The 27,707-nt window shown below is 46.6% G+C and overlaps 1 protein-coding gene across 23 annotated transcripts in view; it reads right to left on the bottom strand.

The window, feature by feature from the left end:
* The window catches only part of phldb2b (pleckstrin homology-like domain, family B, member 2b), a 32,274-nt gene that overhangs the window by 2,189 nt on the left and 2,378 nt on the right, over positions 1-27,707 (bottom strand). For 2 of the 23 annotated variants that reach the window (XM_078095714.1, XM_040166781.2), the window contains 22 exons: positions 24,508-24,564; positions 24,141-24,264; positions 22,832-22,930; positions 22,161-22,244; positions 16,520-16,639; positions 14,430-14,614; positions 13,007-14,191; positions 9,839-10,225; positions 9,121-9,270; positions 8,809-8,946; positions 7,668-7,796; positions 6,581-6,736; positions 6,363-6,473; positions 6,189-6,263; positions 5,960-6,082; positions 5,417-5,563; positions 4,528-4,671; positions 4,245-4,344; positions 2,942-3,092; positions 906-996; positions 645-791; positions 53-272 (listed from right to left, as the gene is read on the bottom strand). In XM_078095714.1, the coding sequence (XP_077951840.1) occupies positions 53-272; positions 645-791; positions 906-996; positions 2,942-3,092; positions 4,245-4,344; positions 4,528-4,671; positions 5,417-5,563; positions 5,960-6,082; positions 6,189-6,263; positions 6,363-6,473; positions 6,581-6,736; positions 7,668-7,796; positions 8,809-8,946; positions 9,121-9,270; positions 9,839-10,225; positions 13,007-14,191; positions 14,430-14,614; positions 16,520-16,639; positions 22,161-22,244; positions 22,832-22,930; positions 24,141-24,264; positions 24,508-24,555 (4,114 nt within the window). In that variant the 5' untranslated portion in view covers positions 24,556-24,564. Of the gene's footprint in view, positions 1-52; positions 273-644; positions 792-905; positions 997-2,941; positions 3,093-4,244; positions 4,345-4,527; positions 4,672-5,416; positions 5,564-5,959; positions 6,083-6,188; positions 6,264-6,362; positions 6,474-6,580; positions 6,737-7,667; positions 7,797-8,808; positions 8,947-9,120; positions 9,271-9,838; positions 10,226-13,006; positions 14,192-14,429; positions 14,615-16,519; positions 16,640-19,340; positions 20,003-20,106; positions 20,335-22,160; positions 22,245-22,825; positions 22,931-24,140; positions 24,265-24,507; positions 24,567-25,778; positions 25,975-27,707 lie in introns of those variants that run through there. The other 21 variants (XM_078095713.1, XM_078095720.1, XM_078095712.1 and 18 more) reach the window with 21 other exon arrangements.

Here is a 27,707-nt window from a genome sequence, read left to right as displayed (position 1 = left end):
TATTCATTTAGTCATGGTGCGATGTTAAATGTAGGAAGTACGCGCAAAGTACCTGAGTAGTAGGAGAGCGTGCGCCGGTTGCGGTCAAAGACGAACCAGCGCTTCTTCCAGGTTTTTATTTTGCCTCCCATTTTGATCAAGTAGCCCCGGCACGTCTTCTCGGAGATGGACAGGTGGAAGCACGTGTCTGTGCTGTGGCCTGCCGACTCAATGTGAGCGCGCAGGTCAAAGTCGTCCTTTCGCACCGGCAGGTACCGCGTCAGTGGCCGGGACTGAGAGAACGCGAAGGGGCGGCAAAGGGTTGAATTGATTATTCATACAAATCATGCAAATGTAAAACATATGTCAGATGGACTAAAGTGGAAGATTCTTTCATCGTGGTCCAGGAGAAAGAAAAAAAAGATCATGGATGATGCTTATGCTAAGGACTGTCAGCAAGTTCAAAAAAATACAGCGTGAAAAGTCCTTCCTTTGCTTTTTTCTTTAGAGAGAAAGACTTCTTTCATAAGAATTACTACAGTTTGAGATGACTACAGGCGACTAAACTATTTTCTCTACCAAAGAACCATCACATGTTGAGAAACATTTTCCAATGACGACTGAACACCAGCCCTTTATGTCCCGGTGTAGCTTCTTACTCGTACCTGTGCCCTCTGTTTCTCTCTCAGTTTCACCTCCCGGTCGATGAGCTTCTGCCGTCTGCTGGTCTCCTCCTGTAGTCTTTTCTCCAGGTCCTCCCTTCTTTTCCTCTCCTCGTCCAGCGCCTGTTTTCGCACTTCCATCTCTTGATCCTAAGGAGGAATTGGAGTCGTTAACGAGATTAAAATAATGTAATTCCTGCAGACTTGTTAAAGAAATTCTACTGTCTCTTAACGTTTGGGGGAAAACGAGGGATGAGTTGTGACCTTGTATTCGAGGAGTCGGCTCTTTTCTGCCTGGGCTTCTCTGAGCAGGCGCTCCATCTCCTCTAGCTTGACCATATTTGAAGTACTGGCACTGCAGCAGACAAGCACATAGAACAAACATGAGAAATAACTCATGGGAAATCAAACGGTGAAGGGGCGGCACCTGAAGGCTGCTCAAAAGGCCTTCATCATTTAACAACACATTGATGATTAATGGGTGACGGCCTTTAAACAGGTCGCATTTACCAAACAGTAATCAGTAATCACTGCAGCCAATGCAAAACCATTTCTTATCTGCAAAAAAACAAGATCTGAAAAAAGGCGTTGTGAGGCCCGGTAGCTCCACCTAGTGGGTTGATGAGGAAGTGCCATGGGGTAAGATCAAATTCAAACATTCGGGGGGAATTTACATAGCTATTGTTTTTTCATGACGTGCAATCAATTGATCAAAAGTGCATTTGTTCAACATGGCAAAACGGAATAGCTGAGAGCTGCCATTTAAAATAAAATGAACCATTTAAAAAGAATCCCCACACTGTACTTCTGATCATTCAGTGTTTGTGTGCGATGGATCAAAGATGAAATCCATCCTCGTCTGCTGCTCTAAACTGAAACAGAGACAGAAGAGTCTCTCTGCCTGCAGATGGTCTACACATGATGTGCATTCTTGGCCGATCCCGGCGAAGGGATTTTGTGGATGTGTTTGTCAAGCTAAGCAGTATGTTCCCCTCTCGACGTTCATCTTGATGCAAGAACACGCTTTCTCTTTTATCAGGAGCCAGAATGAAAACGGATACCAGATCTGTGATCCCAACATCGGTGAGATGAATGGTACACATTAGACTCCGTCTAAACAAAGCAGGGGGCAACGGGGTGGAGAGAGAGAGAGAGAGAGAGACATGAGTAACCCAAAAGGAGAAAAATAAAAGGAAAAACTTCTTCATTCCAAAAACCCTGAGGCAGAGATGAAAATGAAGTATGGAAAACATTGGTGGGCTTCATAAAATCAGCGTGATTGCATTTCGTGCAATATCTTTGTATGCTACTCAAGCGTAGAGTAGAACTAATCTTGCAGCTCCCTGTGGTCACATTAACCTCGATCCAGCCTCACTGTAACATCCATCCTTTCCTCTCTTCCTCCCCTCCTGTTGGCGTTTGCTTACCTCAATCGGTGAGAGGTAATCACACTCATCGTCATTATGTACCAGCTCAGTTCTATCTATTCAAGTATTTGGAACCCTGGAGAAGAACTTCTTTTCATCTTGGTCCAGAAAACGTCATCCGATCCGCTACAACCCAATCCGACAAAAAGCATGCTGAGGATCACAGAGGCGGCCTGTTCCGGGGAAACTTGCAGAGCGATAAATCTGCGAGTGGTTTGGAGCTTTGCAAATCTCCAGAAACGAGGCCATACCATTCGTAGAAAAGAGAGGAGGGGAGACGCGAGACGGATGCAACCACTGTAAAGCGGCGAGGAGGAAAGCAAGCGCACATGGGTTTAGTGCGGATGGACGCTTGAACCAGTGAGGGCGGGGGGGGGGGGGGGGGGGGGGTTGACTGAACACACACACACACACACACACACACCTTCATGTTTCCCCTCTTCCTCCGTAACCTGACCTTCAGAACACTAATCAAGAGTCCCCCTTAACTCGTACAACACACTCAGTTCTACACATCTTATTCTCCGGGGAGGGACCATGAAAGCTGCAGCTCCACACACTTTTTACATTAACTCACCTCCTTCTCTCATTGTTGACCCTCCGCAATTTTTGGACTCAATGTTCCATGTTAAGCACATAAAAGGAACATCCATGCATTTTTCAAACCAGCTGTCAACCGTTCACTTTTGTCATCATCCGTCATATTTTAAAAATCATTGAGGAAAAGCAGCATTGAGTCATGTTCATCAGCACATAATCCACGGATAGAAATGTTCAGGCACAACACTGAAATGAGTAATAGCTACACACACACACACACACACACACACACACACACACACACACACGCCCGCACACCCTGGAGACACCCACCTGGAGACGTTGTCAGGGGAACAGGCCGAGATGCTGGTGTCGACGGAGTCCGTGCTATCCACACTCATCGTGTCAAAGGCCTGGTTGTCACGGTACCCAAAGGCATCGAGGTAGACGTTGTTCTGGGACGCCGCTCGTGAGCCGGGCTGACCTGGAGACACACGAGGGGGAAATGAACAGCATCAGCAGGGGCTGACGTCACTCATTCTCCTTAAGCATGCGGGCTCTCTGGGGTTCTACCTGCGTCGATCACTCCACCCGGAACAACCGTTCGCCCGGAGGGCTTCAACTTTGGATCACACTGCCCCGCCACCGTGAAAACGCTCTAGTGCGTCAAGCGCAAATTGAATTTACACCCGGTCGGCGCAGCTATTCCTGGTCAAATTTGTCTCAATAGTAAAAACTAACAAACGGGAGTCCTGGACGTTCTTCAGGCAGTCCAAAGACGCGCGGAAAGAAACGCGATGTCCTCGGTAGTCGAAGGAGGAAAGACGACAATAATTATGGCGATAACTCAGCCGCTGGTAACAGGAAGAAACACACAAAACGTCTGATAGCATCTGGCCCAAGCAGCAGACCCACCCGTCTGATGAGCCGGATGAAGGCACCAAAGGGCCCGAGGGGCCAGATACACGGGTACAGCATTACCGCGAAAACAGCAGTACTCCTAGAACACAATCTGAAATGATTCTGTTCATTTTGTTTTCAGCATATCTGTCTTATAAAAGTGGGACAATGAAAGTGTTATCTAATGGAAGGTCGAAATTGGTTGAAGCCTGTGGTTTTCTTTGCACTAATAACTTTTTCATTAATTCCCTGAGGTTAGAGACAGTCCTTCATCTTCAAAAGGGATTTAAATGTCTGCCGTGAATGAAAAGCACATTTTCTTAATTATGGGAAATGTCTGGTTGACGTTTGTGGCAGGAAGCAGCCGGTTTGGTAACAACCCTTTTACTAACTAACACAATGATGATCAAAGAGTTTTAGTCAAACGGCTACTTCTGTTTCACACACACACACACACCCACACACACACACACACAATACTTTGAACCACTTGATGGAGCGGCCCTCCTCCACTTACATTCCTGCACTATCTCCACGGACACATAAACAAATGAGAAACTCTGTCGTCCAACTAAACTCAGCGGCGTGCACACACACGTGCAAAGACAACAACGAGAGCCGGTGGTGTTTGTAAGTGAAGGCACACGTATTCCAATGTATCCGTGCACCAACAAGTAGCCTCTTCATTGGTGTGTTTTTGGTCTCTAGGTAAGTGTGAGAGAATACGTTTGCATACCTTTCTGCAGACGGCGAGAGTCAGATTCCTTGTTGGATAAGGAGAACATTCTTGGGAGAATGCTGCCGCAACTTGTGCTCTGCACCAACGGGTGATGGGCCTAAAAAAAGGCCAGAAAGACAACAAACCTTTTATACTTTTAGTAACGTTTATTGTTTAATTGTTTAAACAACGTAATGTATAGAATTATAATACACACACAGGCAAACACAGAGCAGGCATCATATAATTAGTATAAAAGTATTTAACCTATTCATACATAAACATTTACATATATAAGCACCTTGGTTGGGTAGCTGCGTCCCAGTGTTGCACACATAAACTGGGGGGTCGTGATGGGTGTGGTTTTCTTCCTGGGTAATGTGTCACTTAAATGGGAACCTACTTCTCTGTCAGACCTCTTCCTCTCCTCCATCAAACGGAAATGCTGTTAAAACAAACACACACACACACACACACACACACACACACGAGGTAAAGTGATGTGCACAATTGATTGACAACACTAGAATTATCATTCAACTAAATTTTATTATTAAGTCATATAATACTGTTCCAATGCTTCAAGGAAAAGAAAGTTATGTGTGGGATATTTATTGTTAAATGTTCTACTTTTCGGGGCAAAGAAAAAGACACTTCGGCAACAACAAACAATACTCCCAATTCTTTAATCCATGTGTATCCATAAATGAATTCCAATGTATTCATACGAGTTGAAGAGGAGAGAGACCAAAACAATAATCAGTTATTTAACCTCTGGTTTGGATACATTGTGTTTGCCGTGTAAAAAGAGACAAACACAAAGATGCTTACACGCACACTAACACACACAAATTACCTGCCTGTGTCGGTGGTGGTGGCGTTTTTTGACAGGCAGGGGGGGTGGGGGTGAGTCGGGGAGGGGGGAGGGGTCTCTATAAGACACCATGTTCTCTGGCCAGTGCACAGAGGGTGTTTTGGGGAGGGGACGAAGGTGGGAAGAGGAGGAAGAGGAAGAAGAGGAGGGACAGGCAGCAGGTGAGGAGGAATGGCAAAGCTTTGAAAAGAAGAAAGGAATATTGTCAGAAAAACTGGAAAAGAAAAGAGAATTGAGGGAAAGGCTTTCACACGCAAACGCTCTTTCAATCCTCCGCGCTGAGTTATTAACGCCCTTAACACCCCTGCACACACACCTCATCCTCCGGTGGTTTGGGGGTGTCGTCGTCAGGGGAGGAGTTTGACTCAGGAGAGCCATTGGCCAGAGCGGGGGCAGGGGCGGGTTTAGGGTCCGCCCCGAGCTGTGAGTAAAGCTCATTGATTTCACTGACTGTGACATAGCCCTGGATGTGTCACAAGGAAAGGTGGGGGGAGGGGGGAGGGAGAAGGGATGAGGCATATCATGATGTGAGTCAGCCATATTAAAGACAAACGTTGGTCATTAGTTGTTAGGATGGTGCAGAATTCTGTGGCAGTTTGAGAAATTTCAACGCAAAAATGCTCTCAGTTAGAATTAAGTCACACATACACAGTACGGACAACGGTAAATCAGTGGTTTACACAAGGCGTTATAACGGGGGTCCAAGGTATTAATACATGCAAGTATGAGCTGTGCGTTACAACGAGAAAGGGCGGGAATACAAGCAGAATAAAGGAACAAAGAACAGGACGGATGATTGGATTAAAAATAGGCCGTCCTGGACTGAAAGTAAAATATCAATGAAATAAGCCAAAAGTACCTCTGCATTCTTGAGAGAAACAGAGGTGAGGAGGGATGCGAGGGCGCACAAGTTGACTGGGGGAGGAGAAATTGCGGCTGAAGCTGTGTCACTAAAACACACGTCAGCCAGAGGGGCTGCACCCTAACAGAGAACGAAACCTCAAGGATTAAAAATGATGGAAGTCCCGCGAGTTCAAAGAGTAGGACAATCTCCATGGCCTTGTCAGGCAGCTGTCTGTCAAACCCACCTCCCTCAGAGTGAAACCTCGGCCACCAGTGAGGTCAGCATATTTCCTTTCCAGCATGGCGAGGTTTTCTTTCTCCTAATGGACGGAAAAGGGAAACCAAAACGCAGCTAAAAACAAAAAACAAATCTTTTCATGGTGGCTTTTGCTTCGTGCACAGAAGGAAGGACGTGGTACCCTCTGCAGCATCGCTTCGAGGGTGCTCCTCTCCTTTAAGAAACTATCCTTCTCTCGCTGAGCCTGCTGGGTAATCTGTGTTGCCTGCTTCTTCAGAGTTAACAGACGTTCCTGAAAGAGAAGTGGAAGCAGCTTGTTATGTCATTTTAGCTTATAAATCATCAGACCAAAACTGGAGCCAATGCTGCTGAAGCAAAAAAGCAAAAAAAATGTGTTGCCTTGCGGGTGAAAGTGCTCCGCTGGTAGTCGGCGGTCTCCCGGAGAAGCTGCTGCGTCTGGGTCTCCTTCTCCTCGTCCTGCCTGCTCTCTCTCTCCAGCTGTTGGAACTCCAGGTCCTCGAAGCGCTTGGACTCCGCGTCGAGCACCTCGCAGTCCTGACACACAAACGCACACAGGAACGCAGGTAAAACAGGCAGGACGACGAGGGAGTGCGCGCACGGGACGGACACACATGCCAGGACGAAGGTAAACACAAATAAATGTACCGGTTTGCAAGACCCGCGACTGACTGGAGGTCTGTGAGGGGGCTACGCTGCCTCCCACACAACGTCAGCTGGGTTGGAAATGATAAATAAAAAAATACATCATTTTGTATCAATATTGGTTCCATTTTTGTTCATTTTTTGGCGCCAATTATTTTCTATTGCTTTTTTTAATTTAAATAAACAGAGCACCTGCTTTCACTTCCTTCTAGTCTCGAAAATACGACTTCAAATGAGTCACGTCTTTGCATTTTATTTCCAGCTCTCTTGCATCAGGACTGATATTACTTCACATGAGCACATTTCAAATAGATTGATACCGCAGTCAATCCGGTTCATTTAACTTTGGGATGTCAAATTATGATTAATAATCAATTAATTGTGCAGCCCTGGCTGGTTGGATATTGTTAAGTGCGGTATACTTCTATAATAGCCGGTCTCAAAGCTCTGGAGATACTCTGCACACCAACAGGATCAACGCTTCTGCTGCAGACGCAGAAAAGCTACAGAGTTACACAGCGAGAAGAGAACAACGACCAGGTGAGGATCACAGGTGGCTCAGGAAGGAAAAGGTGTGCATGCAAGTTCAAGTACGCGAGCATCACGTGCCGGTTCACAGAGCGTCGGTGCGCACACACGTACATACATGCCCCTTTGATCTGCTCCGGTCTGCCGGTGTACGCATGCACAGCTGTGGCATTTCCCACCCATGGTCATTTCTCTGCATGGATCCATTGGTTTTACACATGTTGCCGCACGTCTTCCCGCGCATGCGTTTGTCAGGTGTGTGTGTGTGTGCGTGTGCGTGTGTGTTCTTACTGACCCTTGCCAGCTGCTCCTGCAGGGGCTCCTTGGTGGCCTCGGGGCAGCTGTCCAGCTGGGAGCGCTGCTCACACACAATCTGAGCCAACCTCTCTACTCTGCCCCTCTCTGCCTGTAGCAACTCGCACGCCTGGGCAATCACACATGTCGCAGGACACATAGACGCACAACAGACGGGGGCGCGTTTGTTCATGTGCGCGACAGACAGAGGGACGAGAGACACACAGGCACACAGGACAGAGAGAGGATGGCAGCGTTAGTTGGGACTGGGGAGCCACAGTTAGTCACTACGGCGACCAGGTCAGCGAGATTAGCCTAGAGGGAGGGGAGGGAGGGGAGGCTGGGCAATAAACATCTATGATGGGATGGAGGACTGGGGGGGGTAATTGAGTAGGAATGAAGGTGGTATGAATAGTGGCATGAGCTCGTTATCCTGCTTTTTTGCTCCATTTCCTTTGGATGGAAAAGACTGATGGAATGAATGAGAAGCAACGGCTCGGTGGATCAACAGTCTCTCTATAAATAACACAACATACACACGCGCTCCAGATCTGCGCATGCGCTCATCTATCTGATCGCTCCGTCTCCCTTTCCATCCGTCTCAGGCGGTTTCGTCACATACACTGGAAGTCGAGCCGGGATTCCATCCGACTAGGGGACGAAACATCCAGGTGCCAAACCAATGCGTGCACTCGCAAACGCCCGTTAACTAATTCCACCCGCTGGTGCCCTTAAACTTCCCACGCTGCCGATGTTACCATATACTGGCAAAAACGTGGACACACACTCACACACACACACACTCATCCACGCCCATGGCCGTCCAGCAGGAGTGCGCGTAAGACCGGATCACTTGGCGACTGTTATACCCTGGGAAGTATTAGCAGATATATATTTGGACCGGAGATGGCGTGAGAGGGATTAACACCCGCCAGTTAGTCACGTGACCCCTAAATGAATGAGAGCAGTGTGTGTAGTTTCCTAAACAAATGCAAACAAACGACCGTAGGAAGGGAAATGCTGCAAGATACAAACACTCTGACTTTGCAAAGGATGCGTCGTCCGATGCGTAGTCTGCCGGTTGACGCTCGCTCGCCATTGTGACTCATTGTTTTACAGTGAAGCGTAACCTTTAAAAATACCTTTTCTTTTTCCAGCTGGGACTTGGTCTCCAGGTCAGACATCTTGGCGTGAAGTGCTTCCAGAGCATCTTTCTCCTGCTGCAGGGCAGCTACCTCCGACTCCTGCTCGGCCTCCACCAGAGCTCGCTCCAGCTCCACCTCGGGTAAGTACACACCGGTAAGTAAGCCCTTTGTAGGGACCTTGGGTTCAGCCTAACACTCCCTGATGATGTGGGAACTTCTTGTGAAAATAAGTAGAATCCCTCATTTCTCTTCACAAATAGCACTTTTAGATGTATTATTAAACCATATTAAACTCTGTCTTCTCTTTACCTCTTGGGCAGATTCATCTATCTGGTTGTCCAGCTCTTTGATCTTCTGCTCCAGCTCCTCCATGTTGTTCAGCACCTGGATCCTCTCCTCTTCCACGCGCCTCACTTCCTCCTCTGAAGGTCCGCGGCGACGGGCTGCGTCGTCTACAGCCTGGGAACCATTTTTTTTTTAGAGTTTTTAGATTCATGGTAATTCGGTGGTGGTGACATCAAGTTCCAAATACTAAACACTGGTTTGCTGTGGTGAAGAAGTTGGACTGTGCATTCTGAAATCTGAACACGCAGCCAGCTGTAATCTAATAAATGATCTGGATAAAACTCCAGTCTGTGTACAAGGATGTGTATGTTGAGTCTGCAACTGTTACTCTATTTGCCCAAACACACAACTACAGAGAAACTCTCTGTCTTGGTTTCTTCTTTTAATATTTACACATGGAGCGGGACAAACACTAGCTGGGACTGTGGATTATAAACCCACAACCCACGGCCAGCCCCAGACAGCAGGGGGGTCATGAGGTTAGATGACCTTGTTTAAAAAAGGCTCATTGTTGAAGGTCGGCAGTCAACGCTGGGCTCTAGGACTTTAGATTCCTATTAAAAATCAAGCGGACGCTGCATACATGTATGTTCTGTGCATCTCTGGGCGTGTTGAAAGGGTTGAGTGTGAAAATAATAAACAAGTGGCTCCACAGGACTATGCAGACGGGAAGCACTCGTACCTCAGCGGTCCTCTGTGCACGTGGAGAAGGTGACGGTGCAAAGCTTCGCAGACTGACGGCGGGGGACTCCGCCCTGCTGTCTCGGTGGCCGCTGCTGAGCCTCCGTCGTACCTGTACATCATCATCACCACAGTAACCGTTCTCCGAACCAGGGGAGCCCACGTGTCCATTCCCCATCGCTCCATTGGTAGCAGAAGAGTCGGAAAAGACCGACGGTGTGTCGTCGTCGTCATCGTCGTCGTTCAGTTGAAGCTTCTCGAGCTTCTGGTTGATCTTCCGGAGATCCGCCACAGCTGAAGTGGGACTTGTGGACGGGCCTCCTTCATCTCTCGCCGACCGGCCCAGCTCCGAACACAGAGACAGGATGGTCTCCAGCCGCTGCCGCTCCTGAGATGAACACACACACGGAGCAGGACGTGAGGTACAGGATGGATGTGGGCCAAAGGCAGGCAATTCCAAACAGTCCAGTTCTGAATGTTATAAGGCCGGAAACCTTCATGGTTGCTACAACGAGTCGCCAACTGGTTTTTAATCTGCTGCATCCCAGAAACAGATTTTCGGGGTTCCACACAAACACAGTATAACCGTTTTATGAAAACACTGATATTAAATGTAGAGCCCTATTGTGGATCAGGAGGTGAGATATACTATCCGGGATAAAAAGGGAATACAAATCACATCATCATTTCTATTAGTCAGATGTTAACTCAATACCAGTAAACCACACACTGTTATGCAGAGTCTGACTTGCGTCTTTACACATACATGCGTGTGTGTTTTTAAATTGTTTGAAAAGAAACACGAATCAAACGTTCTGTAATGTTCCAAACTAAAGAGAAGTCACAACAGCTCAGCGGGGAATCATTTCTGTCCATCATAGAATAAAGTTTAATTCTTAAGTTACCTGTGGAAGCATCGCAGAAGTGAAATGCTTCGATGTCCTTGTTAAGTCCAAGAACCTTCCGGTCTAGCTCAAATAAATAGTCTCCTTTAGATATAATGTGTGCAGTCTAGAAAAACTGTCCCTCATTGGGAATCTCTGGGACAGGAGCTCCAGATATACGGACAGCTGCAGAGAGTCAGAATATACGCTCAGAGGTTCAGCAGGAGCTTCTCTGGAGGGAGGAATATTACCCCTGTGTAAGGAATATCAGAGGCGGAGCGAGGAGGGGGGGGGGGGGGGGGGCAGAAGTGTGTGTGAATGTGTTAGCATCTGAGCGAGGGATATATAGAGAGGGTAAGTTAATGAGAAGGTGGACAGCTGTCAACTAGGATCGGAAGTGTGCACGAGAACAGGCCATGACTCCAAACACAAGAATGTGGAAACAGGACACTTTCCAGGAAAATGTGCTCCAGGAAGGAATCCGAAGCAGGTATTCTTTGGATTGCCTCTCGATACGATCAGTCTGACCGGAAGGGTCGATGTGAGGCATCGGATTCACGCAAAACATGCGCACGACACACTGCTCATCCTTTGTCTCATCATATATTTTATGAAACATAAACATTACTCTAATCACTAGAAATATGAACAGGTGATCATAATACAAATAGTTTACTATTGGAATCTTTTTTGTGTTAGTGAGCAAATAGAAGAAAAACAAACACCCCAATATAAAGTGTGTAATGTGAACCAGGAGCTGAGGCAGAACAAGTCTGTCGGTCACTTTGTTCTAATGAACCTACGTATGGCATAGTAATATATATATATATATATATATATATATATATATATATATATATAACAAGTGGGTAAATAAGAGCTGGGGCTTTGGCCTGACACATACTGGGTAACTGCCGTGTTTTGAGGTGAAATAAAGTATTTTGTAATTGTAAGAAATAAATGATCTTGAACTTGTTCTTTAAAAAATGTTTTCTTCATTTATTTGATTATTTGTCATGATCACCTTGCATACTATTTACTCAGCCGCTTTCCTAAATGCCCATTTGTAAATATTGATGGATGAATTACAATATTATATAACATATTTAAACCTTACCAAATACAATTAAAATGTACATCCTAACTGACGTAATGTTCGCTCCAAGACATTGCTTTTGTTTTTCATGGTGCTCCTTGCAAAAATCCCCAAATAGTTGTTTATGCCAACAAACCGATGAATGCATGTTTCCTGTACTTCCACTAGAGGGCAGACATGCATCTAATCATTGTTCTATTATCAATTACTCAGAGCTGTCATTTATTAACAACACGTATTAACGTTACATTAAGGGACTTTTAACTGGGTATGAAATTATTATTGCCTCGTTTAGGAGCTCACAACAGGTAATGCGTCACACTGGAGCAAAGCCTTAAAACAAATTGTTTTAAAAGCAACCACATCATATAAAATGCTGCAGGGTTTAATGTTCTGTTTGAAGCCACTGAGAAACACAGTTTGGTTTGTACAGGATCCAGAAAAGTATTTCTCCCAGCTTAAGATACACCAGAATATGACTATATGAAAGAGAGAGTTTTTAAGAGGGAATGTTAGCCGGATTGTGAGTCCAGATGTCATTATATGTTTATCCACCTGCTGCACTGCAACCGCTCTCTAATCTTCTTGGTTTCTCGAACCAACATCTGACTGATGTGTTCTGTGGCTCTTCAGCGGTCCGAACCACACTGGGCGGACCTCCAGAAGACTGACATGAACATGCACATGTACACATGCACACATACCCGCGCAACCCAAAGTACAGGAGTAAGAATAGTCCTGTTAGTAGGGGCGAACTGCATGTGGCATCTGTGGAATGGTGAGCCTCACTCTGTGTGTGTATGTGTGTGTGTGTGTGTGCTCCCCGGGAGAGTATGTTTGAGGGGACAAGGAGGAGTTTGGTGCCCGGGTATGTATTTGTCTCAACTCCTTCCATTTGTTGTGCGTCCTTGTGGGATTGTGTGTTGTGTGCAAAACAACAGCAACGTTACAGTGCAAATACAAACTGGATCCCTGCTCCTTCTTTCAACGTCTGCAGCTTCAACAAACTGTTCACCTGTCAGAGGGTTGTAAATCTGTAAACTGATTAACGCGTTACCCAAGATCTCACGAGGAACATCTACATAACTGTCAGGTGTCACCTGATCTGAATGACAACATGGTGATGTGAATGGCAGAAGCTGCGTGTGCAAACAGAGAAAGCCACGTGTGCAAACACACTCAAACTCACCAGTCTTTCCACCTCCTGCTCACGGAGTCTCTCCTCTTTTTGGTGCTGATGGTAGTCGGTGAGTTCCTCCTTCCCACTCAGTGAGCTGATACTCCCCCTTCTTTCCCTGAAGCCTCCTGGCGGGGTCACTCCCGCCTTTCCAAATGACTGCCTCCTCTCGCCCAGCCCCATCCCATGTTCCAGTCCTGCCTTCCCGAATGAACACCTCCTCTCTCCGAATCCAAAGCCGAAGGACCCAGTGAGCTCCTGATCCACCCCAGACGGGCCCTCTCCCGTGTACAGTCCGCGGCTCGCCAGCCGGTCCATTTCCGGGGGGCTGGAACTCGTGGAGCCCAAGGAGCTGGTGGAAGTCAGGCTGAGCTTTTTGGCCACACGAGGAGAAGAGGAGCCCCCTGTCCTGGATGGGATGGTCACGTCAGGCGGGGTGGTCGGGGAGGCGACGGTGGGCGTAGTGGCGGGCAGGTTCTTGGGGGAGGAGAGGGAGATCGAAACAACACTTTCACCCTGATCGGTGGTTGGAATGTGATTCCTGTTGGCGGGAGGCTGGGCGGATTTACTGGAGTTGCGGTTGAGGTCGGGGCTGGCGACCCGACTGCCGTTGTAATGGTCCTTGCTGGACTTGTAACCGCCGGCAACATTGGATCGCCGCGGCGGCAGCGTCGACAGGGCCAGGGCTCCGTTGTTGTTGTCACGGGCCGATTGGAAGGGGCAGAGGCGGGGCAGCGAGCGAGTGTGCTCTCCTGCCATCATCCCATTCAGAGAGCCTGTCGAGTATTTCCGGCTCCTACTGCTGGGCACCGTCTCTTGGTGGTTGCCGTAGCTACGCCGGCCCAGACGGGGGCTGGAGGGCATGCTCGCGGCCCCTCCCGTTGAAGGAGTGCGGGAGGAGGAGGAGGAGGGAGGAGGAAGAGAGAGCAGGGCGCTGTTGCTTCCATCAACAGAGGCGGTGGAGCCTCCACCATTCCACGCGGACAGTAAAGAGGAGGAGCCCGGGTTGTACCGGCTCATGCCGTGGCCGTCCTGGCTGCGACTGGCCGAGGCGCGGCCCGATAGGGAGGAAGACGGGTCGGACCGGCGTCCAGGAGAAAGACAGGGTGCACGATCCGAGCCGTAGAACCGCCTCGCCTGCTCCTGGTAGGCTGATGAAGGTGTGGCGGGACTCGTGACAGGTGTGGTGGGGGGTGACTGAGAGGTAGAATGGGAAAGTATTGATATGTGCAATAACTAAAAATACATAAAAAATGCTATTTTGTCATAATATCTATATATATAGCACATAGCAATGTGTATTCTTCTACATAAAGAGTAAACCCGGCTTAGCACTGTTAGCCTCAGACAAACATGCAGGCTAACCACACAAACTCTACCGGACGGGTCGGAGTCTGATGCAGACGGTGCAGTAATACGGTGCCGAGTGTCTGACCTGTGTCACGCTAAAGTAGGAGGGGTTTGCATTCCCGTTGGCTCTCAGGCTGTTCTCCAGGGCCGTCTTCTTGCGCTGCAGTGTGTCCATCAAGTCCCGCAGCTCAGAGGCCGATCGCATGCCCCGAGCGCTGTTGGTGCCGCCCACCACCGCATGGCTGTAGTCACTGCTAAACTTCAAATAGTCTGAATGTGGGAAGGAAATGTAATGAGAGGCACGGGGAGGCGTAAACACACAAATTAAAAAATATTAAAGAGTACGGGAAACAGTGACGTAAATGAATGTATGAATGGGGAAGCAGAGTGGAGCTGGAGGGAAATTGAAAAGAAAAGAAAAACATGGGGACGGATTGAAAAGCGCCACGGCGAGGACGAGCGACATGGAGGAACGCGAAAACAGGATGCTGAGACGGGGCGTGTACCTGAAGCATAAGGGGGGGCTGATGGCAGAACACAGACAATCTGCAACTGGCAGACCCTCACCCAGAATAGGAGTCAACTCCCCCAAACACACACACTCCCTCTCTTGCACAAAACCACCCATTAGCTCCAAGATAAACATTTTAAATCAAACTGAAGGATTTTGGGAAACAAAAAAAAAGACCACAAACTATTCTGGAATACCTTCAAGGGGCCCCTGCCTCCTATTTAAAGCAGCTTCAGCAGTGTGTGTGTGTGTGTGTGCGCGTGGGGGGGAGTTCAAAACCTCAGCCTGAATCGGTAAGACTCAGCAGGAAGGAAGTTAAAACTAAAACAAAAAGTAATTTTTTCTTGGTAAAACATTGCCGATGTCAACGGAAGTTTGCATGATTTCTACTTTCTGTGAAGGATTGAAAAGAAAAACAACCTCCTCGTATGTCACCCAGTCATCAGAAACAGGTAAGCAGAAGAAGAATGTGTGAGAAACCCGCCGGGTGTTCTGAATTTATCCGCGGCTTTATGTGGAAAAGGAACTATTGCAATAGACCACCCAGCGTTTAACCGTCACCCTGGCCCACCGCTGTGGCTCCGCCTGAGAGAAACACACGCGTGTGCACTTCCCATGAGCTAGGAGTGCACATATGTGTTCAAGGGGAAACCGCCGCTGCAGAGTTGTACAGGCAGAGAGCTGCAGAGCCTGACGTGCACCTCACAGCCAGTGTGAGGAAATGTCGGCCCTTACATGGTGGAGAGAAATGGGGCAGAAAAAGAAAGCCATCATAAGATCTAGACACACACACACACACACACACGCGTGCGCGCAGGGTGTTGTGTTTGTGTCCATACATGGGCAGGTGGAGGCTGCAGGCCTGGCGTGCATCAAGTCTGTTCTATCGTGAGTATTCTCCGCTGTGCGCGCCTCGTTTCCCTTTAGGTGCACGTGCACAGTGTGTGGGTGTCTGCATAAATACACAGTGTGTGTGTGTGTGTGTGTGTGAGAGGGTTGTAAGTCAGCTCTACAACAACATCAGAAAAGCAGCGCAGAGACGAGTGCATCGCTCACATCTTGGAGTTAAAAGAGGAAGGATTACGATGGTTATGGAGCGCAAACACACACACACACACACACACATCTTGCACCAAGCCCGATCAATCACCGAGGAGTCCAGCTGCATCACCATGGGAATGAAGAGACACCAGATGACAATAACATTCCCATGTGCTATAAATTTAGGTTTCGGGCTTGTGTATGTTCAGGAAATACTGAGAAAAGGGTCAAAGCAAACGGCTGCAGCCACTCTGACCTCAGTCTGCCATGCGTGTGTTACACACGTAACTCAAGACACACACACACACACACACACACACACACACACACACACACATACGTGTCCAGGTTGTGCGTTCCTGTAACTACACCTGGAAAACCCGGTCAGCCTGTCAGTATATTTGCGATGACAGATGTTGCATGATGAGAATAAGCTGATGAAAAAACTACACGGGGCAAAGAGGTGAAAAGCAGATGGAGAAGATGAGCGACGCCATGAAGGAGGGAGAAGAGGAGGGTGGCAGAGAAAAGAGAGAGAGGAGAAACAAAGGAAAAAGAACTGAGATCAAGTAGAGCTCATAGGTAGGGTCGTCAGGTGTGTGTGTGTGTGTGTGTGTGTGTACCTGTGTTGTAGGCTAAAGCCGACACAGGGCTCTTTTGTGGAAGCATGCTCTTCATTCTGCTCGCCTCCTCGGGATGGTTGAACCGGAAGAAATAGGACTTACCCAGACACAGGGAGTAACCTGGGGAGGAAACACACAGACACGGGAGGTAAAACTATAAATACACCTTGTTTAGGTTGAGCGTAATCTCAAGATAATACAACAAGAACTCGTGGATCAAAAAGGTTCTTGTAAAACGGGACAAACAGCAGAATCTCAGATTCTCGCGGGTGGCAAAACACACACTCGACCCCGGCGGCAGACGAGATGAACACACGGAGCGCTGTCACGTGTACGAAGAGGCCCGTCGCAAGTACAGCTTTTGCTTTTATCCGCAGGCAGCCGGTCCAGACCACAGCGCTCCCTCTGGCCATCAATTAGGCCGCACAGGGCCAGGTATTAAACAAGATGTCAGGGTCACAACCTCTGTAATACACACAGACAGCCACAGCTGTCCAAATAGCCCCACAGGAGGGAGCGGGGAGGCGCTGTGTGGACACACACACACACATAAACACACAGAAGATCCTGGAAAAAAAGGAAAAGTAGGAAGACAACTGATGCAAAGAGGAGAGATGATCACAAGACAGGCTGGTAGACAAAGAGTCCCTCTCTCATTCGTGTGTGTTTTCACACTCTTTGCCTTCTCCGTTCCGCTGAGGGTGACGGTTCAGATTAGCATTACAGTAACCCCCCCCCCCCGCCCTCCCCTGCAAGCATGTGTGTAAAAGGCTAAAGAAAACACCTCTTTAATAGCTCCATTGCCGTTACATCAGATTCCTTGGACCTGAAGTCAGACACAGCCACTGAGGCAAGAAGGGGGGGAGGTGGGGGGGTAGCGAGAGGGCAAATGGAAAACGTCTGAATGGAAGAATTTCAAAGTTGTTTTTCTCACTGGTCCCTTCTCTGATTCTGATCCCTCGTTCGTCCCTCGCTCTCTCTCTCTCTCTGCCTCATGTCCAGCTCCACAAACACCTCCGCTGAAAAGTTGTGCTACTGGCCAGATGGGGGGGGGGACCGGTGCGCTGGGATGTGTCTGGGCCCAGACGGGCCTGAGTGCTGCGGTGAGGTGACGCTTACACCCCACACATGAAAACGGGGAAGGAAATGTTTAGTCTGCACAGCTGGAACTGTGAACTCCTCAAACACACCGCCATGTCAACACAACCTTGCAGGTTTGCGTGCAAACTGTGAAGCAGACACACACACACGTGTCATGTGTGGTAATAACCTAATAATATGTATTGCTCATTTTGATTAAACTGTGTGCATGTAAAACGCCGAGCACGCTCGGTGAATCTGTGTGAGGAGACGTGCCTCTTAACAGCGTCCGCCTAATGACTCGCAGTAACGCTCAGTATTTAACAAAGCACACACACGCACACACACACACACGCATGCACACACACACACGCACGCCCTGCCAGCAGTCAGATCTTGTAAAAACCTAATTTCCTACCCTCACTAGCCTCACCGTGCGCCCCCTTTAAAGTGTGTCGCCATGGCTTGTTCACAGCCCCGACCCCCCCGTGCAGCCAATTTCCTCCCCAGCTAACAAATAACTACTAGCTGATCCTGCCGTCCTTTCACATAAACGAATACAAGCAGTACGTGTGTGTGTGTGTGTTTGTGCCAAAGATGAGACATTCAGAAATTGTACTTTAAATGTATTGTAATGTAAATGTATTTATCTCACACATGCTACAGGGGATTACTGTGGAAAGAACCAGACCTTCTCCTAACCGTTACCAATAAAGTCCATCTGTTAGGAGATAAGAAGGGAACACAAACCATCCGCCACATTCAATTAAAAGAATGTGGATGTTTACTGCTTGCACACAAATGAAATGTGAGTCTGCTCTCATAAATAGAAGTGAGCACACACACACACACACGCACACACACAACAAAACGCTTTAATCTCATTTACGTGTCCACTTGTTTACAAGCAAATTGAGTTTTCTGCCCACGTCAAAGCCGCCTGATAACAAACACGTATGAGACCCTCTCCAATAAAGAGAAAGGGGGAAATTAGTCCCGACATACATTTATGAGATCATTTAAAGCGTGTGATCTACAAAGGCAGACCTCAGAATCTTTAAGGGCACAGATGTAAGAGCTGTATCATGTCTGGAGCCAATTTTTAGATCCAAGCAACCCAAACTACACTCTAACCACACTGTTATGGAAGGGGAACTCAAAACGGTTTCTCGTTGTGGTTAACGTAAGCGGAGGAATCGCCAAATTGAGACCATTAGGTTAGAATGAAAAACAAACCAATAACAAAGACGCTGTGTTTGAACAACCTCTTGGACGGAACTCACTTTCCTTTCTTGGCCCGGTTGGATACGCAAAGTAATCACAACAACCAAAAGTAACTCACCCCAAAAAATGCAAAATTCACTCCGAGAATATGTAAAACATTATATGAAGAACTGTGCATATAATCCCTCGAATCGCTTTTGTACTGAACCCAAACTGAATTTACTCATTCATGAATAGACACATTCCCTAAAAAGGTCCCAATGGGAGGTTTAATTGGCCACGAAACCACAAATGAACCCTCTGTGGGGCAAAGTGGTCAGTGACATTATAAAAAAAACAGACTGGTCTTTCTCAGGGTGCTCAGTGTAGATTAGTTTAGACACTCACAGGCAGATTAACACACACATAATCTAACTCCTGCCCCGGAGCTCAGTCGATATCTTATCTGCTCCATCTCAATGGAAAGAAAAGGGCTAAAGGCAAACAAAAAACAAAAGGATCTCTTCTTCGTATTCACCTGGTTTAAAGATCTTTCTTCTCTTTTACGTCCCTGTAAATGTGCTCCCGCGGCAGGAAGAAGAGAGACTTGTGAACGCAACAACATCCATGAAAATAAGGGTAGGTTTTCTTTTCAGGTATCAGGTATCCTGACCGCTGAGCCCTGTGAGGCTGCTCCTCTTTGTCACACCACACGCCGGTCTGTGGACCTGTAAGAGCTCATCTATGATCCATCAAAACCTGCAGGAAACATATTCTGCAGCCAACAGGTTGAGACCAAAACCAATATGAACATATAAAAACACCGCGTGAAGCTGCCTCTACAGGCTTGTGTGATATGTTTAAATAGCAAAAAGTAGCATAGCTAATTACCATTTGAGGTCGGATGGGTCTCAATTTGCATCTGCGATGACTCGCCCCGCAGCCAATCAGGAGGGAGGAAGAACAAGTCGTGTCAGCTGATGAGGCCGTGCATGACCAGCCAACTCATATGACAAGGTTCAAATAAACACACGTATCGACAGGCTGGTTCAAATCAATGACTTATTCGTCCTTCATATAAACTGTGCGTGTGCGGAAAAAAAGAGGGACCTAATGGGAAAACTAGAGCAGCTCACAATACCTGTAAGGCAGTAATACACACAGTGCATCCAAGAAGAGCTGTCTGGGATGGGCCTCGCTCTAAAAAAAGTACACTTCAGTGGAGTAAAGGCTTTAAATATTGCATATAGTTCATATGCAACACGACCTTCTTACTTTTGTTGAATAAAAACCCCGTGACATACCTTGTGAGTCCCATTCAGCGAACGCGTTTCACGACACAGAGAAAGCGTTCTCTTCCTTCCGTGATAGTGCGAAAGGAAACCGTGTTCTAGGAGGGTCAAATACAGTGGAGATGGAGTCCTGTCGGTGTCTGCGGGACGCCTCTTCACGCCGTCCTGACTCCTCAGCGTGGATGGAAGAAGTTCACCTCACTGATTTACCATCCACGAGTTTGAGTACTGGACTGTACCAACTCTCGGTTAAAAAAAGGGGGGGGGGGGGGGAGATTTCGGATTCACGAGAGAAAACTAATTAAAGTACCGTCGAGTAATATAACACCCATGCGGAAGGTTCAGACATTGATAGCACCAAATAGGAGGGATGAAATGAGGATTTGAGGTTATTAAAACCACATGTAAACTAATAGTGATATACGCCAACACCCTCACCTACATGTGGTAGGTTCAAAGGCTATTAGACAGTGAGGTATTCAGCGGACGCCCCCTCCGCTTTTCTTTGTCTACCTTCTATTTTCTCTCTCCTAACTTTGAAATACCTTGAGTTGCTGTAACCCCCCCCCGTAAAACCGCTGGATCAAAGCGACTGACTGACTTATAATGATAAACCAATTTATTAAGCCATTCATTCATTTGACTTGAGGCAAAGCAGCAGTGGGGAAGGGGCAGACAGACAGACTGGCTACATAAAGAAATGGAGGATTATGGGAGGGAGTAACTCTTGCAAGTTTTAAATTCTCCCCCGAGCCTCTGTGAAGGGTCGACCGCTCCGAGCCTGTGCTTGTAATGCTGGTTTCTAAGTGATTGTTGTGGGTTGCGGTGATTTATATTGTCATCATTCTGCTATGATGCTGCACGGACATATTTAACAAGTCAATTCCAGCGGTTCAAGTTGGTTAGAAGAGAAGCTGATGTGATTCCAGGTCAAGTTCTGAAGTCCCGAATAAAGAACAGATCGCTTCCTAAACATAGCTAATCATCATCAGGCCGCACTACAGTGTGCCTGTGTGTGTGTGTGTGTGTCAGTGTGGTTACACAACTCAAACCAGAGCACATGAGGCAATTCCTAAAAGATGTTCTCTCTCTCCATAATTTTCCAAACCATGCCCTTTTTATGGTTCTTATCCTTTTTTCTCTTGCAGTCTTTCTCTCCATCCCTGCAACTCCACGAAGCCCGAGCCATGTGTGTGTGTGTGTTTCTATGCGTGTGTAGACATACCAAGATGATGTCAATATTTGAATCAGCCTGGCACAGCAGGAAGATAAATAGCCCAGTCAATGTTTAACTTGAAATGGTCAGGCCATGCAGGCCACAATGAAAAGGAGAAAACATTACACGCGAAAGGATATATACGTGTAGAAGGAGAAGCCCGGTGCAAAAACAAGGAGCGATCTGCAACTCAGTCAATCCATAAAAAAGGGGATTTGTGGGAAGAGAGAGAGAAGACAGAGGGCAGATGGACGTGAGATCAAGATACTGACCGACAAAAACCAGACGTATGGGCAGGGGTGGACAGGATGATAAGAGAAGATATGCGTTTTGGGAGGATCCTCTGTTTGTTTGTGTGTGTGTGTTTTGCAAGTTCTCTGCAGTCTCCTGTAACAGAGCTTTTCGTGTGCAAGGTTCACTCTCTCGCCGCTGGAAGCTGTGACTCACTGTAGCAGCTAGCAGTTTCAAACCACAACGAATTAAAGCAAAGCAGAAGTACACGTTCAGAACCCATACACAAACACATGGAAGTGCTCTACACACACAGGCATATGCATTCACGGCAAACACATTCACACACACACACACACACAAAGGTACTGTTCACCGCGCTGTTCATGTTCCACGCTCTCTTGTTCGCTCTTGCACACTCAATGAAATGAACTGAACATTCACTCCACCTATTTCCCTGACCAGGAGGTGGCAGCACATCGAACATGTACATGCGTGTGAAACACCTAATCAAGTGTGTGTGTGTCTTCCTGTATGAAGCCTGTAGCACGGGCCCTCTCTGAAAGACGGCCGAGCTACACTGTGAGTGTGTGTGTGTGTGTGTGTGTGCATATCTTACCCTGTGTGAGTGGCGTGGGGACGGTGACCTGTGCTCCATCCAGGCTGCACAGGTGACCACAGGGGTCCAGGGTCACCACCCCTCCTGTGTCACGGGTAATAGTGAGAAAGCAGTGGGGGATCAGTTTACCCCCCCAGGTTGAGAGTAAAGCGTCTACAGTTTCTACATCATCCTTTAGTGGCTCCCCGCTGAAAGATGCCGCCACGTTTTGATATAACATACAGCACACAAAGCCTGAAAGGTCTGAATGCTTAGCGTGGTAATTATACAGGAACAAATAAAACATCGGGGCAATCAATCACTCTCGCTGTCTCTTCAAAGATAATCGTCTTCTCAGTCACACGATAAACATGGCAATTTTTTAAATTGATTCGGTTGACAGATGACTCAGCTATAATTTACTGTATTTAACGGATCATCTCTTGACTAAGTGTTTTGTGATGCTGTGATCTCACCTTTTAGGCCAGTTTGTTTTCAGAAGGTTCAGTATTTTTTTTTTTTTTTAAAAGCCCGGTTGAATAAACGGGTCACGGACCAGCACGATGCACACGTGTGAACTGGGTAAGAAACTTAGATCAAAGCTGCCCGTCGTGAAATGAAACAACGGCTATTTCATTCAGAGCTCTGGCCGTGATACAAATTCATTCTGTGCTGAGTGAACTGACATCAACCTTCATTGACGATGAGACAGTGCTCCGCCTCGATGCCGGCACCCTGGATGGTGATGTCTTGAGGAATTGGAGCATCCTCTCGGCCTATGCGGGTCACTCCTGGAACATCAAGCGAAATGCAAATAAAAATGACATACATGCGAAAAATGCTTGTCTTTTAGAGCCACATGGGGGGTCTGTCGTCCACACTTTGAAGGGGCCCTTCAGTATTATCAATTGCAATTGTTTATTCTTGTTAAGTCGACATATTTGGGAGAAAAACAGACCCTGTGTTCTCCTCAAATGGCCTGTTCACATAGTTGGCATTCCTCGCTGAAGTGGAAATGGCACACTGATCAGGGAGAAAGGGGAAGTCTGTGGCAATGCGGCAAAGGTCAAATATGAAATGTCACAATGCTGGCTTCACTGTACAATTCATTTTGTTACCATCCAATGTGATATTACCATGTAATACTGTGAAACATGTTCACACTAACCCACCTATCGCAATCTTTCTAACTGCGCCGCTCTCTTGGCTCAGTAGGCGAAAACAAAAAGGATGCAGTTTAACTCAGTTTGTGTTAGCATTCCATCTACTGTCTGTAGGCTATTCAATTCTAATGCGTTGTACAAGCTTGTTGTAGATATCACAATCTTTGCTCCCATTCCTTCGCTGACGTGTGTTTGGCCGACTTGCCGGAATAATAATCGAGCAATGGCACGTGTGGCTTGCTGATTCAATGAATGTGTGTGTGTGTGTGTGATCGGCTGATGAAAGGGACACTCCAAACACTGATTTGGATCCTTCTAGGGTGGACTTCGGTCAGTGAGTGCTTCTCCTCTGTGGTGGATCACACTGTGGTGAAACCATGCAGTTTGAGTCATCCCTGTTTTAAATGCGGGTTGCGTCTGGCCACTGACCAATAAGTGGGGCCATTTCCGTCTCCAGTGACATAAAAATAAATAACCTGGGAGGTGTATGTAGTCATTTGTTTTAAATACAGGGAGCACCGTGCAAGGTGTTTTGTTGTTTTTACTCTATTGCGACAGAGTATAGTTTCAAAGCGGCCCCACTTCCTTGCACACACTTGGACACACACTTATCCAGTAACAGTGAGAATAAGCAATTGAAGGAGAGAAAGAGGCTAGACGTAGAGAGGCAGAGAAACAAAGGAAAGGAGGTCTAGTTGCAGCTTTACGTGACTTTTGAGAAATTACATTCATCATAAAAGAAACTCCAGGCCCTTAAAAAAGAAAAATGGCGACTGTGTGATCCGGTAATGTCAACCAATAGTGTTTTCTGTGCCGCATGTGCGTGTTTGTGCGTTACCTTCTTTCAGTGGCAGCAGGGTGATTGCCACACTGAGCCTCCCGCTGCCCAGGCTCACCAGATGAGGAGCGGCTGTCTGGACCTTCAGGCCCTTCCCCGTGTCAATCAGGTCCAGCGGCGGAGACTGCAAGCATCGGTCACATTGGGAAGGTGGTCTTCACTCATGAGCGTATTGATCATTATTATAGACTGCAGTCTCAGAAGACTAGAAGCTACCACATTAGAATTGACCCTTAAAATCATTCAGCAGGATGCTATATATATATATATATATATATATATATATATATATATATATATATATATATATATATATGTATATATATATATATATATATATAAAAAATGCCTGCTTGTGTTCTCTCACCTTGGGTTCCACTGGAGAAATTTGATCCGACTCTGGTTGAAACATCATCTCAGAGTCCTGCAGAATGGATGAGAGAGGAGAAGATACCAGCTTATCATTTATTCATGAGAGTATTTTATGTTCGGTTTTCTTTTCATGTGCATTCAAATGTTCATCGTTCGTCGTCATTTCATCGTGTATAAAAATTGTGAACATGTCTGTGAGTATACGCTGCACACCAGGGTCACACAAGGACACGACGTTGATGATGATGCCCATACGTAGCTACACTCAAACACACGTACACACACACACACACACACACACACACACACAAAATAAAAACAAGACCTTGCATGGCCAGCTGCTGCCACATCAGAGGAACTCTCAGTGTGAAAGGGTTCCAAAGGGAAAATAGCACTTGAGGGGAATAAATACACACACACACACACACACACACACACACACACACACACACACAGACATGCTGGTTTGCACTGGCAAGAACAGCAAGTAATGCTCGATGAAAACAAAGTTCCCACAACATGTTGGTACAGTCTGTTATGACTCCCTGCTGCTTTAAATGTGTGTGAGTCAAACTATGTCAATATCCATTAGTCACATGACCTGGATACCAAAACGACCACGGGGCCGACATTTCCAACCAACAGATTTTGATTCACTGAGTTCATTTATGCTCCTGGTGAGACTTTCCATCTGCTCCTCTGGTCAAATCTCCAGATATGTAATAATACAAAATAGATCAGATTCATGCTCGGATGCTTTTGAACTTGGATTTTAGAGCTTTCATCAAGTGTCCGCCTCAGGACAAACCTCGTGGTAGCCGGAGCGTCAGTATACTGTAAAATATCTTGAGGGTACACGAAGAAGAAGGAAGCCTTGAGAAAACTGAAAATAGAAGGGTGTAATTAGCCTGACATTAAAGGAGGAGTACTACAAAGAGGAATGAAAACACAGCGAGATAAAACAGGGGGGAAAAAAACCCTCTCCAAATATGTGTTTGAATAAATATGCTCAGATCCACCGCCAAGGACAACCCCTGCAGGGCCCTACAATTCAATAAAACAGTCTCGCTTCTATTTGTGTGCACACACTCACACCCAGATGGATGAGTGAAATAGTTCTCACCGAACCAGAGATGATTGCAGCATAAAGGAAACCGCGCCAACCACATTTCCGTTTCTACCTTCCGCCATCTCCCGCCTCACTTCCTCTTCTCTCTCCATGTCGCCCTGTAATAATCCCCTGACAATATACAGCATGGACCTCACCATTAGTATCTGAACTCTTTGCCAATTTCTTCGGCAGTTCTTCCAACTGTCCTTCCTTCTTGTCTTCCCGTTTTCTCTCCCTTTCTATCATTTACACGACAGATCCTCTGTTTTTTTTTTTAAGCTCAGCTTGGGAAGCACAGATCCAAGTCTGCTCCACACCACTTCCTCTCGTTCAGCGGCGGCTTCCTCTCTGAGACCACTTCCTTTACTGACTTAACACCCTTTTGTCTCTAAAGACACAGACAGAAACACACTTGCTGTTCTTCGTAATTCAGCCACGGCTGTAACCCCTGCACACACACACACGCACACACACATTCACAAATAAAGTTCCGCGTCAGCTCCTTTTGTCATCGCATAAAGATGTGAGGCCCCTCACTGATTTTTTTCTTTTCATCGCCACTGTAGACAAAACAAACACACGGTGTGTGATGGCAAGAAGATCAGCTTGACAAATACACAGATGAGTTGCAGATTATGTTTTTCAGAATAATGACAAGAGTTTTTCCTCTTCTTTTTCTAATATCTAATATCCCAGTTCCTTCCCGTGTGTCCTTTCCTGCCGCTTTGACCTTCCCCTTTTAAGTCTTTTATTCTTTACTCCATCATTCCAGCTGAGTGTCTTTCATTCTTTCCTTGGCCCCCTTTCATCTTCTTTCCCCAGGTGGAGCTCCGGTCTGTGCAGGTCCAAACAGGCTTCTGGTCGTGTTGTGCAGTCGGGTGTGTCATCCCCCCCCTTCTAGATTTTTAGATTTCAGCTACTCCGAATGACCTCCAAACCCTGATGCAGTCTACTCTCTATACTCCTAAATCACCAAAACAGATGCTTTGTTGGCCACTGGATCGCGAGCTATGAGATTACTGGATGGTCTTTGCGGATCTTATATAAACATGTAAAAAAAAATACAATATAACGATGACCATGTGTGAAGACCTTTGCTGTTAATTTCCTCCAAAGCTGCTCTTGCCAATTATATTGAAGGGTAATGTCTAAAATGGGATAGCCATCGCTCTTTGTTGCCAACAAAAAAACTCTACTGTTCCTATCAGCTCTATGGAGCTTTCTAACGTTTTTCATAATTCTCATTTCCTCTTACGGAAGGCGGCCATCTTTTTGTTGTTTTCTAAGACAAAAAGCTGTGATTAACTTCCCTGCTCAGCACCAAAGAGCATATAGGTTTACAGAGGGGAGCATTTACGTGTAGTTTCTAAACAGCCGGATCATTTTAAGAAGTTGGGGGAGACTAAAACAAATCCTTCGTCCTTCACGAAATGTACTTTTATTGACAAATTGTACTTTAAACTTGTAAAGATTGTAAAATGACAGTACCTAACTATTCTTCAAAATGTTATATTGCTGGCCAAACAATAATTGGACAGGATCTCACATTTGTTTCACAGCTACAATGGAGTTTGATGACGTAAGTAATATTTCATAATCTATGAGAATAAACATCATCAAGGTAAGGTAACATAAGAAGCAGAACGTAAGAAGATCTTCAACATTTCATAACAAACTAACTCCTTAAAACAAATGAAATGCCTGAATAAATATACAAAATAATATATTAACCACTGACATTTTCAGCAGAAATAGTCCGTTAAATAACTGCAAACAACTCACTAACACACAAGTAAATAAGCGCACGAACGCACATCTCTATTTGATCCCATCTGTGGGACAGCTGAGTATCCCAGAATGCTTAGCGTGCCCTGCAGCTGGAGACAGCGGTCGAGATGGAAAAATGGAAAAAGAAAACCAGAAGGACATTCTCTGTTCCAATGTTTTTCTCCATGCTTCGACCCCTCTGTCCAGTCTCCCTGCTTGTATTTCCTCTACATCTGTTTTTATTTTCTCCCCCATTCAATTACTTTCTTCTCCTTCTTTGCCGTCTGTTTCTTTGGCGGGCTGTATCGTCGTGACTC

This window comes from Gasterosteus aculeatus, chromosome 21 (assembly GCF_964276395.1).
Source record: "Gasterosteus aculeatus chromosome 21, fGasAcu3.hap1.1, whole genome shotgun sequence".
Lineage (NCBI taxonomy): Eukaryota > Metazoa > Chordata > Actinopteri > Perciformes > Gasterosteidae > Gasterosteus > Gasterosteus aculeatus.
This window is presented reverse-complemented; position numbering and strand designations above follow the sequence as displayed.